This window comes from Glycine soja, chromosome 15, assembly GCF_004193775.1.
Source record: "Glycine soja cultivar W05 chromosome 15, ASM419377v2, whole genome shotgun sequence".
Lineage (NCBI taxonomy): Eukaryota > Viridiplantae > Streptophyta > Magnoliopsida > Fabales > Fabaceae > Glycine > Glycine soja.
In genome coordinates, this window is record NC_041016.1 from 49,557,086 (window position 1) to 49,570,354 (window position 13,269).

At 37.8% G+C, this 13,269-nt stretch overlaps 1 protein-coding gene across 1 annotated transcript; it reads right to left on the minus strand.

Moving 5' to 3' along the window:
- Positions 1–481: 481 nt before the first annotated feature.
- Positions 482–12,279, minus strand: LOC114388443. The gene is made up of 8 exons (XM_028348939.1): positions 11,736–12,279; positions 9,328–9,387; positions 8,923–9,171; positions 8,699–8,775; positions 3,898–3,974; positions 1,484–1,616; positions 1,187–1,394; positions 482–1,073 (listed from the first exon to the last, which is right to left on the minus strand). Exons 1-7 carry the CDS (start codon positions 12,142–12,144, stop codon positions 1,239–1,241), a joined length of 1,161 nt encoding a protein of 386 aa, XP_028204740.1. The 5' UTR covers positions 12,145–12,279; the 3' UTR covers positions 482–1,073; positions 1,187–1,238.
- Between the last annotated feature and the right edge of the window lie 990 nt (positions 12,280–13,269).

The following is a 13,269-nucleotide window of genomic DNA, read 5'->3' on the forward strand; positions in this document are numbered from 1 at the left end:
TGGAGGCCATCAGTTGTCGAGAGTATCTGAATGCCACGGAAGTGATGAAGAGGCCTCGAGTCCTTCATGAAAAATTTAGATTGTAGAAGTTGAATGAATCCAAAAACTACAGTGGCAATGGATCCTGTGAGAAGTAAAGGGAGGGTCAATGTTACAAAGTAGCATGCTAGTGTGATTTTCTTTTGGGTGAGATCTCTAGCTTTCAACTAATTACTACGAGAAACTTGGTGAAGCCTTAAATTAATTTTTCACATTATGAATATGTTTATATTTATACATAGAAACTTAAAAGTATCGATAGAAAAATAAAAACATTTTTACGCCTAATGTGTAATATATTATATTACGCGCAGCAGCGTATACTAAGAGTAATGAAAAATGAAAGGAAACAATGCACGATGGGATTTAACCCCACACTATTATCTTTCAACGCGTCATCATCATACTAGTAAAACACCAAATTTATTATAGGCAATTTACGTACAATACTTTTCAAACAGTGATAGCATATGGCTTTATTTCAAACGACTATGCATGAGTTTGAACCAGTGGTTATATTTTCAACAACAGGGTAATAATGCAAGGTTGGGAACTTTGGATTTGGGACCAGGAGTTCCCATTAAGAACAGAGAAGAAAAAATTAAAAAAATAATAATAAATAAAAACTGAGTTATCCAAAAATGGCTCATTTCTAGAAATAATTTATACAATTTATTTACAAACCATTTTCTAAGCCTCGTGATTGATTTACCACGGGTAATAATCCAGGTGAAAATTACACAAAACCTTGTGTAACGCTCAGAATTACTCTGAAGATAACCCACCATTCTCACAATGACTTTGTCTCTACTGAGTCAGTGAGTCGTCATACTATGACTTATTGAACCATGTCCTGTGCAAGTTGGCACCAGCCTCTGGGAACAAAACGGTCACTTGTTGAAACAAAAATTATTCCTTTGATTGCTGTCTATCATGGTAGACAAGGCGTAACGGATGTGGCCCATCTGCATAATAATGCTATAGTACATACAGATGAGTAAAAGCAGCTTCACTTCAGATACATAGCGAGAACCCTGCACCAGAGAAAATGAACACAACAAATTACTTGAAAGATTCAAAAAAGAAAAAATAGAGAGAGGATGCACACTCATGATTCCTTTACCCAAAAACCAAAAGAAGTGATAACCTGTAAGCAACTTGAAAAAAGAGAATGTTTCTTTCATGAAAGCTTCTGAGGCTCATTTTTTAAAATACATTGTCTCCTCGATACTCCTAATTACAACACTCAGACTGTCACCGCTTTCCAATGCTTTAACAGCAGCTCGGTGTGCAGCTCTATGCCACTTGAGCAAATTATAAGATTGCAAAACTGCCCATCTTGCTTGATTGGACATCTGCTCAATGCAAGAATGTCAAGGTTTAAATTTTAGCATCAGAGATAAAATATAAACCATCAAACCAGATGCATCAGTTGTGAAAAGACCTCAGCTGTAGACAATGGAGGATCAAGAAGAAGACAGATGCCTCTAAATAGATTTTCATCATTTTCTCCACCCTCTGCCTCACCGTAAACAAGAGCTTCAGCTGCAATGCCAGCAAAAAGCACCATGCAGTACCTAAAGCAATGGTTAGTGGTTCCTTAAAGCATCAGTATCACTTGTAAGGCTTAAAAAAACACAGGGGCACTAGGGAAGGGGACTCAGTCCAAAAATAGACACAGCTACTTGAAGGCCAAAAGGCAAGTTTGTAAATGACTACAGAAATACTGATCAGTGACCAGAATTGAAACAGGAGTCATTAATTGACAACCAAAGAAACTAGAGCTAGAAATATCAAACTTTGAAAGGAGATATCAAACTTTGAAAGCAAGGATAAATTGGAAAGTGTGCTTTCTGAATTCAATGGCAAAGAGAACTGTACTACTAAAGTGTCAAGAACAATTGAACTCAAATTTCTTGATTAATTTCCTCTAAACATCTATCACAAAGTAAATCCACCCTAACCAGTGCATCATTCAATTATACAAGTAATTCTTCTATCAGTTGTTGATTCAACATATATCCCGGTTGGAATTAGTGGTTAAATGCCTATTGGAAATTAGAATTGTACAAATTTGTTTTCAGATTAATGTACATAGCTATTCTTGTACCTAGAATACACCATGATGTACTAAGGAACTAGAATCATCCTTGCAAACACCAAATAGTAATCATTGCCAGTGTGTATAAAGACTACATCAGCTCAATAACTCTGCTAGATAACCTCTATTAGAAGCTAGTTATGATAGGTTAGTTAGTCATTTAGAGGGTTCCTTAGTGAGTCAAGTAGGTCATGATGTATGTAAATAGGAAGAGGGGTTGAGAGGGATTTTTTTTCATGTGATTTGAGAGGGAATTTATGTTGGTGTGGGAAAGTGCAGCCACTCAAAGCCCTGGGAATCATTTGTACTCTTTTCAGTTAATTGAAGCTTTTCTTTCTATAATTTGAGTCAGTTTCTATCAATTGGTATTATCAGAGCTCCAATGTTAGAGCCACGGGGAACTGTTCGTGAAATGATTCCTGGATTCAATGGAAAGGAGGGCTATTGGTGGTTGGTCAATGCAGAGCAGTATTTTGAGAACAGATTACCAGAAGAGATGAAACTATCATTGGTTTGTGCATTTGCAATAAGAGGAAAAGCTCTCAAATGGTGGGTTTCCTGGAAGGAAAGCAATCATAATGCAACAAGGTGGACCTTTGAGAAGGCTGTGCTTAAGCAAATCCAACCAGAACTTGGACATTTCAGTCGACCCACCACCACCAACGGTTTAATTCTTGGACATTTCAGTTGACCCACCACCACCAAAGGAACCACCTGACTTGGATTCAGACATGAGAGCCAATGGGTCATTAATGTGATGAAGCTTGGGGTCTTACATATGCTGACCAAGCACCCACTGCCGGAACTGTCAAACTTTGGTGCTCATATGGTGGCTGATATAATTTTGGAGACAGATGAGGATGAAAGTGGGTGTTTTTCCTGAGCTGATGGAGACTAGGGCAAAATTGGAATTATAAACAAGGTCAATTCTTTTACCTAATGGACCAGGCCCCAACCATTGAAGTTGGTTCTCTCCAAACACTCATGGACCAAACTCAACAAAGTGAGGCAAAGAAATGGGCTTTAGTGATGAAGGATGAGAAAATGAAGTAGACAGTTAAAGAAAAATATGGTGTTAACTTTGTTTTTTTGAAATATCAACTCAATAAAAAAGAAAACAAACTAAACACATCTTACATTCTCTTGCTACATATTTTCCTTGAATAAAAGTAACACTAGGGCGGAAAAAAAGTTGCATCCAATACAATCATGCTGATAAGGGTCCATAAATCATGACTAAATCATATGGTATGGGAATGTAGAGAGGAGTTTCTCTTATCTGTGTTCAATAAGCCCTAAGTATATGGAAATGATGCTGTTGTCACAAAGTTGTTTTGTGGTGCTACAAAATATGCAAACACTTTAAAATGTGCCCTGGTGTTGGAGTTGGACCTAGAAAGGCCAAAGGAATGGTTTTTTTAGGATGGGAAGTGGTGTCAAGGGATGGTGGTTCTAAATTAGCCATGTGGATGTAAATTTGTTGGAATTAGTAGTTAAATGACTATTGGAAATTTGGAATTTGTAGCAATTAATTTTCAGAGTCACGTACATAGCTATTCTTGTACCTAGAATATACCATTACCATGCATGTACTTAGGAACTAGAATCATACTTGTAAACACAAAATTTGCCGTAGAAATAAATACTAGACCACCCGAGTAACTCACTTGAGCTATTCAGAAAATTCATCTTCATAATCCCTAAAACTTTCTAATGTATCACTTTAACTGTTACTATAACTATAATGTTATACACACCTGTCAAAAGCTGTACCATCAAGTCGGCCTTCAGCAAGGTCATTTGCAACTTTTTCGTCCCAAAACTGAGTCCCTGCCTAAAAAATACAAATTTACTGCAAGTAAAATTATGTTAAATACTTAAAGGAAAAACTTAAAGATTAAGGATTTCCTATTTACTGCAAGTAAATAAGGAAGCATACTGTGCAAATAAAGATTAAAGTAGAAAAACAGAAAATAAAAATCTAGACTTAATAATTGTTAAGTATAAAAGTGTAAACAAGTACAAGTAATACATAATTGATGACACTGCAGCTTGATCACTGAAGTCACCCATGAATTAATCAAATCTTTCGGCGGAGTCAATTTTCAACAATCAACAGAAGATATACTAATATTGGTATTAATGAATATGAATATAGTATCTTATAATGTCAGAGGGCTTAGGAGAGGGGTCAAATGGGGGGCTATAAGGAGACTAGTCAGGAATCAAAAAGTAGATATGATCTGTATACAAGAAACTAAGAGGGAGTAAATTGATAAGGCCACATGTCATGCATTATGGGGGGATTCAGATATTGGCTGGGAATTTCAACCAGCAATAAATACAGCTGGTGGCTTACTTTGTGTTTGGAGTCAGTAGGCATTCAAACTGGAAAGAAAGGAACTGGGCAGTGAATTTATCCTATTGGAAGGAGTCTGGCTAAAAGAAAACCAGAAAACAAGTGTAGTCAATATATATTCTCCGTGTGACAGCCAACAGAAGCGGATACAGTGGGATTCTCTTAAGCAACTGAGACAACTAGATCCCGAAGGTCTATGGTGCTTCATGGGAGATTTCAACAGTATTAGGCATCATTCTGAAAGGGATGATGTGTCTTACAGGGGAGTGGAAGCTACCAACATCAATGATTTCAATCAGTGGATAGCTGATGTTGAATTGGAAGAAGTACCTTCAGTGGGGAAAAAATTCACGTGGTTCAAGCCAAATGGGGCCACAATGAGTCGACTGGACAGATTCCTAGTATCCCTCAATTGGATTCAAAAATGGCCAACCTGCACCATGTTCACCTTAGATAGAAATTTTTCTGATCATTGCCCAATCATGCTCAGGGCTAAAGTCATTGACTGGGGGCCAAAACCTTTTAGGGTTTTCGATTGTTGGCTGAAGGATAAGAGTTTTATAAAGGCAGTCACAGAATGTTGGACCAGCAATCAACCAAGGGGCTGGGGGGGTTTCACTCTCAAGGTAAAAATAAAGAAACTTAAGGAGGCCTTGAAGGTGTGGAATAGGGATCTGAATGGTGACTCTCTCAAGAAGGTACAGCAAGTTGAGGCACAATTGAACAGGCTGGAAGAAGAAAGTATCAGCAGACAGTTGACACCTCAAGAGATGAATACTCGTAAAATGCTTCAGGAGGAATTATGGGCAGCAGCACTTTCCCATGAGTCACTGATGAGACAAAAGGCCAGAGTAAGATGGATCAAAGAAGGGGATTGTAATTCACGGTACTTTCATTTACTAACGAACTCAAGACGTGCAAATAATGCAGTCAAAGGAGTACTAGTAGATGGATCTTGGGTAGATGATCCTGCAATAGTGAAAGAGGAGATCCGGAGTTTCTTTAATAAAAATTTCAGCGAACCGGACCAATGCAGACCAGTTCTTAATGGAGTGAGATTCAAGAGTATTGATCAGATACAAAATGATTTGCTGGTGGGACCATTTAATGCGGATGAAATAAGGGCGGCAGTTTGGGATTGTGGAAGTGAAAAGAGTCTTGGGCCGGATGGACTAAACTTCAAATTCATAAAACAATTCTGGGAGGTACTCAAGCCAGATTTCAGTCGGTTCATTCATGAATTCCATGCAAATGTGGTGTTCCCTAGGGGCAGCAATGCTTCCTTCATCACTTTGATCCCAAAAGTGAAGGACCCACAAAATCTTAATGAATATAGGCCTATATCACTAATAGGCTGTATTTACAAGATTGTGGCAAAACTCCTTGCCAATAGACTCAAGAAGGTGATGTCACATATAATAGATGAGAAACAATCTGCATTTATTAGAGGAAGACAGCTTATACACAGTGTGCTGATAGCTAATGAGGCACTTGAGGAAGCAAAGAGGTGCCACAAGCCATGTTTGGTGTTTAAAGTGGATTATGAAAGAGCATATGATTCAGTCTCTTGGGGCTTTCTTTCCTACATGATGAGGAGGCTAGGATTCTGCTCTAAGTGGATTAGTTGGATAGAGGGATGTCTCCGGTCAGCCACAATTTCTGTTTTGGTCAACGGGAGTCCTACAAAAGAATTCACACCACATAGAGGCCTAAGACAAGGTGACCCACTAGCACCTCTCCTCTTTAACATTGTTGCTGAAGGTTTAACTGGTCTCATGAGAGAAGCATTGGATAAGAGCTTTTACAGTAGCCTCTTGGTGGGGGAAGACAACATACCAGTTAACATCCTCCAATATGCAGATGACACCATTTTCTTTGGTGATGCCTCAATGCAGAATGTGAAGACAATCAAATCCATTCTGAGAAGCTTTGAGCTTGTATCTGGGCTAAAGATAAATTTTGCGAAGAGTAGTTTTGGGGTAGTAGGGAAGTCTGAGCAGTGGCAGGCTGAGGCGGCACGATACCTGAATTGTAGAATACTGTCCTTTCCTTTTTCCTACTTGGGTATCCCCATTGGGGACAATCCAAGGCGTAGTCGGTTATGGGACCCTATAATCAGTAAATGTGAGAGAAGATTAGCTACATGGAAACACAGACACATATCCTTTGGGGGGAGAGTGACACTCATTAATGCAGCCCTAACAGCGATTCCTATTTATTTCTTTTCCTTTTTCAGGGTTCCGTCAAAAATTATAGCTAGATTGGAGGCAATTCAGCGACAATTCTTATGGGGAGGAGGGATGGAGCAGAGAAAGATAGCTTGGGTTAAATGGAGGACAGTCTGCCAACCAAAGGATAAAGGGGGTCTTGGTATTAAAGATCTGAGGACATTTAATTCAGCTTTGTTGGGTAAATGGCACTGGGATTTATTTCATAAGCAAGAGGAGCAATGGGCAAAAATACTGTTGTCAAAATATGGAGGATGGAGGGCGTTGGAGGAGGGCACAAGAGGAAGGAATGACTCCATTTGGTGGAAGGACTTGGTGATAAATCTGCAACAGCAACAGAATTTGGTACTTAAAAAGGAAACTGAGTGGAAGGTGGGGGGTGGGGATAAGTTCAGATTTTGGGAGGACCCTTGGACACACAATGCTGTACCACTAATGGACAAATATCCAAGGCTGTAGAGGATATCATCCCAACAGAAACAAATCATCAGCCATACGGGGACCAACAACAACAATGAATGGGAATGGAATTTAGTTTGGAGGAGGGCACTTTTTGATTGTGAAGTACAAATGGCAGACAATTTTATTGAGGAATTATCACACCAGCAGATACAGCCAAATGTGGAGGACAAATGGAGCTGGAAGATAAATCAAAGTGGATATTACTCAACAAAAAGTGGTTATGATTTGATATGGAGAGAACATATGGCAGCTGAGCAGAATTCAGACTTTGTGGACTTATGGAAGCTTAAAATTCCAGCTAAAGCACAGGTGTTTGCTTGGAGATGTATAAGGGACAGACTTCCTACAAAGATGAATCTAACAAGGCGACAAGTGGTGGTCAATGACTTGATGTGCCCATTATGTGGAGAGGTAGAGGAGGAGGCTGCTCACTTATTCTTCAACTGCCGCAATATCCTACCCCTATGGTGGGAGTCTTTATCTTGGATGGGCTTAACAACAGCAGTACCTCAAAGTCCTAGGGATCATTACTTGCAGCACATGCCCGACTTTGCAGACGGAAAGAAACTTATAAGTTGGAAATGTTGGTGGATCGCAATGACATGGACAACTTGGAAGCTTAGAAACAGAATAGTATTCCAAAATGCCATTTTTGATGGAAGATGCAATTCTAACTCTTTGGACATGGCTTAAAACCATGGACAAGGATTTTGCAATTCACTTCAATCAATGGTCTTCTAACCTCAAGGAAGCGTTTAGGAATTAGGTGGGAGGAAAGATAATGAATTTATGTAATAATTCCACGAGTTTGCAGTTTGGTTATGTACTAGCAATCAGCTGCACAATGTGGAATCATTTGTATCCTTAGTACATCTGGTACTTCTAATATATAATATATCTATTTTTGCTGAGCAAAAAAAAAAAAAATGGATAATATTCAGTCATATTCAGCACACAAACAATTATACTCTGCAGTGAAGGATTAAAAGGAAAAAGAAACTGTCTTCCCCATTGTTCTTTCTCAATAGTTAAATTTGCTTATTTGTTAGTCTTCATTTAATGTACTGATGCAGTGCTGGACAACAGAGACATTTTATAGGAAAATCTTCAAAATATTGTGCCATGAAAGAACAAGTAGAAGTATTGTTCTCCCTCTAGGGATGATTGGGTTGGTCAAGTTCAATGGCCTTCACTTCACCTAAGTGAGCTCTAAGAAAAAGACCCCCAATTTAGACCTACCTATATTGCTGTCAGTTAATATAATGTGTGAATAACTGCCCAATGTGCTAGATGATGAAGAATGAACAGAACAGTATGAGAGACAGAGAGAGAAGGAAGAGAAAGGAAGGGGGAGGAGGGCAGTGTACAGAGAACAGAGATAATGACTCAATTATAATATACCAAGTATCTCACTCAAAAATAACAAATGTAAAATAGTCAAATAGAAATAACATATTTGGAGACTACAAATAGGAACCATCAGAACCAATAGTGTCATATCATGAATACCTGTCCTTGGATGCCCATTTGCATTGCAACTATTGGGTCTAAAATCACCCCCCGAATTGGGCAACCCATAAGGTAAGCTGAAATGTCATAAGGATGGACCTTGTAAGATGTAATATATATGGCAGCACAAAGAGATCGGCAATCAATTAATCAAACATGATCCAAAATGTATATCCCCCATACGTGACCATCAAAATCCATTAAAATAAACAACAGTATTTAACCTGTTAGTAGATGTCCAGCTTCATGAACAAGAATCCGACGCCTATATGGTGGCCAGTAACTTGAGATTTGAGCTAAGCAGGTACCACCCAGAAGTATAGCATCTGCAGCAGCTAGACCTAATATCACTGCAAGGTTGGGCCTGAGGTCAATTCCTTGTGATATAAGAAAGGACACCCCACCAAGAAAAGCAACCAAAACAATGCTTGAACCATCTGAAAGACCCCACTTCTTAGGAGCAAGTTTAGTCACTGCACAGAAGGAAGGAAAAATTATATAGTACAACTATTTTTCAGCTACATAGAATTGTATCAAATGTTATTCATTCTGACATAACATGACTGAACTGGCACTTTTAGCAATTTACAGCTAGGGGGGAAATATTGTGCAGAAATTCATATTCAGACCTTCCAAACCAGTAGAGGAGCTCAAGACATCTGGTGTCACTTTCCTCGGTCCCTCCAAAACTGCAACAAGATGGACACCAGAAAAAGGGGGAGAAAAGATAAAGGAAAAAAATACCAGTTAGCGCATGAAAAAGCTTCACCAGAATGATTATAGGAAACAAATAATAGACAAGGAAAAAGTCCATACTAAATCACTAAAAAGTATCAATTTGGTAAAATTATTATAAAAAAAAAAAAAAAAAAAAAAAAAAAAACAACAACAACACACACATTTAGGCATTTAGCCAGAAATGATAGCTTTGATTTACAGATAGAAACACAAAACTCAATCTTATGACTTTCATCACATGCTAAGAAAAAAATCATTAATTTCTCAGAATACATCATCTGTGTGAATGACAGCAGACAGCTACATTACTAAATACAAGTCCACAGATCCCAGAAACTCCAACAAAAGCACAACTGCTGAAGGAAAATACACATATATGGTACTTTGAACCAGCATTATCAAATAGCAGCCACGGCAGCGCCATGGCATTACAGAATGGTGGAATCTGTACAAAAACACCATGAAAGGAGAATGGTGTGACGTTGTTAGTGTGGAGGCTTATGGAAGACACAATACATGTGATGTCCATGGTGAATTGTGATAGTTTCTACTGTCTAGTTTCAAGAGAACTTATAATATTATCCCTAAGTTTGTGAATTATGAAACTTTCAGAGAATTGTATATGTTTCTAGTTTATTGTTCTTTATATATGTAGCTGCCATGCTTCCGCCAAAGTCCACAATGTCATCTGCCATAATTTTACGGAAGAATTTTGGCTTGCCTCCATGAGCCACAATCCCCCCACAAATAATACTCCCTCTGGTCCTTAGTATAAGGCATAGTTTAGAAGGAATTGGTGATCCTTTTTATAAGGCATTTTAGAATTTCTATGAAGTATATTTAATCTTTTTTTCCATTAGTTGTCCTTATTAAATATTTTAAGTATTTGTGTTTTTTTATTGATAGTGGTGCACAATACTCTTGGACTTGATGTTTTCACATCCCCCATAACAAGTTAATAATTATTAATAAGGGCATAATTAATATATTAGTAACATTTTTTAAAAAAATTAATAAAATAAACTAAATTAATTACTTTTAATGGTATGTGTGATTGATGTCCAAAGTGTCTTATAATAATGACCAAAGGGAGTAATACTGTAAATGAAAAATTGAAATCGGACAGTACATGATGGCAACAATACAGTAGGAGTAAAAATTGCAACAATAGCCCTAATAGGCACTCACATCACATGTATCCAAAACAATACTATGTCTTGTACTTTTAAAATTTCACTTAATATTGTCCAGGATCACCTCCCCTGAAAGCTCAAGGTCTAAGGAGTTAAAGTGTTAAACAAAGGCTCGTGATTGTTTATATCTGACAGGTCACTTTACCTTGTACTGAAATTCAATACAAGGAATCAAGAAAACTACTTGATCATGGAGACGCTGATATGATATTATGATGTTAGGTTGTTAGCTGATATGTTATTATTGCTCTATCTAACACACAACTCTACCTTGTGCCGAAATTCAATAAGGAGGCAGCAAGGAAACTACTTGATCACAGAGGCCCTGATATAATACTTAGAATGAACTCTCCTCCTCAGTTAAAGATCTGTTAGGTAAAACTGGTGATTGGTTTTATAACTAACAAAACTCTGATTGAAATTATGATCGAAATCCAATGTTAGCACAGCTAATGTATTGCCTCCTTTCTATACAAAAGGGTACAAAAATGGCTTACACTATGTGCCTATCTATTTTGAGCAGAACAAATTATGGGGAGAAAAAAAAACTATTTCTATTAAGACAAATTTCAGTCACACCCCTTAAGATTTAGCAACATTACCCTCAATACGCTATTTTTTTTTTCTTAATCTTACACAGATTTTCCTTAATTTATATGATAGCATGTACCCTTCCTATTAATGTAAACCTCTGAATCTCTTATGGTGCTACATGAATTAAAAGACATTGGAATAACGTCAAAAAGGGATTCATAAAACTAACACTTAAGGGTATTATTATTATTATTATTTGAGTAAATTACACTGACATTCATCGAAATTCCGTCAAGTTTTGCTGATATCTCTCCTTTTTTTACCTTTATACTAACTCTTAATTATTTGAAACCTCGCACCCCCTATATATTACACCGACTCCCCTTTTTATTTGTTATCCAAGAAACACATTACACCATGTACCCTTACATGGAGTTGTTGTAAATGTTAAACCTTGTGGAGTGTCAGTGTTAGTGTAATTTGGTTAACAATTTTAATTATAACACAATATACTACTATTATTACTAAAATTACCATAAATTAAGAAGGAGAAAAAGATGAATCAAACTCACCAATGTTTCTGCATTTACCGAAATTGGGCAAGAAACCCCTATCTCTGAGGAACCTGTAAGCGTTAGCGACAAGTTTCATGTCATCAGCATTCAAACACGTGTCCAGAACCTCCCAGTCCCTCTGCGGCCCGAACCGCTCCAACTCGCCGAACCGGAGCCGAGTCGACTCGCTCGACGGAGAACCGCCGTTTACGAGCGGCTGTTCCGATTCGAGGGACTTGAGGAACCGCAGGGCTCCGGCGAGGTCCTTCCGCTTCACCGCCTCCTCGTACTCCCGCCATTCGCGGAAGGCTCTTCTGCGTACTCGAGTCGCGGCGGGGAAAGTACGGGAAAATCCGAGGGAAAACGGAGGGGGGGCGAGAAAGTGAGGAGAAATTTGGAGGTTTGGGAAAACGTTGGGAAGTGCCATGAAACAATGAAGCAGTGAATAGCTGTGTGTGTATTTAGTTTGTGAACCGTTCAATGAAGATACAACGGATCGACGTTATAAGTTCTTTTTTGGTTGATTTGGTAGATGAATGCTACAAGGGAGAACATACTTTATAATGAGGTAAATCACCAATTTTGTCTCTTTATTTGGTCCATAAGTGTGTAAATATATTGATAATCATACCGTTGAGTGAAATTTGTTTCCATTAACTTTTTTACAACATGACATGTGAAAGTGAGGAAGTAATTTTCACATCCAATATTGTGTAGATCAAATTGTTAGTTTTATCTTAGCACACAATATTACATGTGTCTTCTATACAAGAATTTCTTCTTTAATTTCTTTTATAATCCTCTTTTTGGCGTCCTGTCCTGTGTCTATATTGAAAACAATTTCTAGCGGTAGCACTTTTTTTTCCTTGTTTCTTCTCCTTCTTCATCCTCTTCTTTGTGGCACCATCGACATCCTTCACATTCTATTGAAACTCTTGTGATACCATTCACATTATATTAGTTTGTTCATAATTGATTATATCATATATTGGCTTGTTTATGGAAACCATGAACAATATGAACAATTGCTATCCTTTGAAATTTCAAAATCGAAAACCAAAATGCCTTATTAAGGATTCAAAAATCCTTTGTGGTGGCTTGCGATGGTGGGAGAAGGAGAAGAAAGGATAAAACAAGAAACACATTGTTCGGTTGTCTATGCCGACGTTTATCGTTGTGGTGTTGATGATGATGTCAGAGGCAGTAATTCACAACAAGATGATGTATCAGAGTGTTTGGTAGGCCTGAACGACCACTTTTCTCATCTATCTTGGATTTTGATTAATAACAATAAGTATAAATTACTGATGTTCTAATGAGTTTTTGACAAGTGAATAGGATCAAGTGTTAAAGGACTTAACAATATTTTGTATCGTCCTTACTCTAGAAAGAAATTGCTCGATTTACTATTTATCCAATGTCCAACGCGCTAAAATCAAAAGGCGTGCACTCAATATGGTAATCAATGTTATACATTGTGTTTTGGTTATCTTTCGCGTTCAGCTAGTAAGAAACTCACACCTTTTAAAATGATCAACATTGAGCAAAAAGT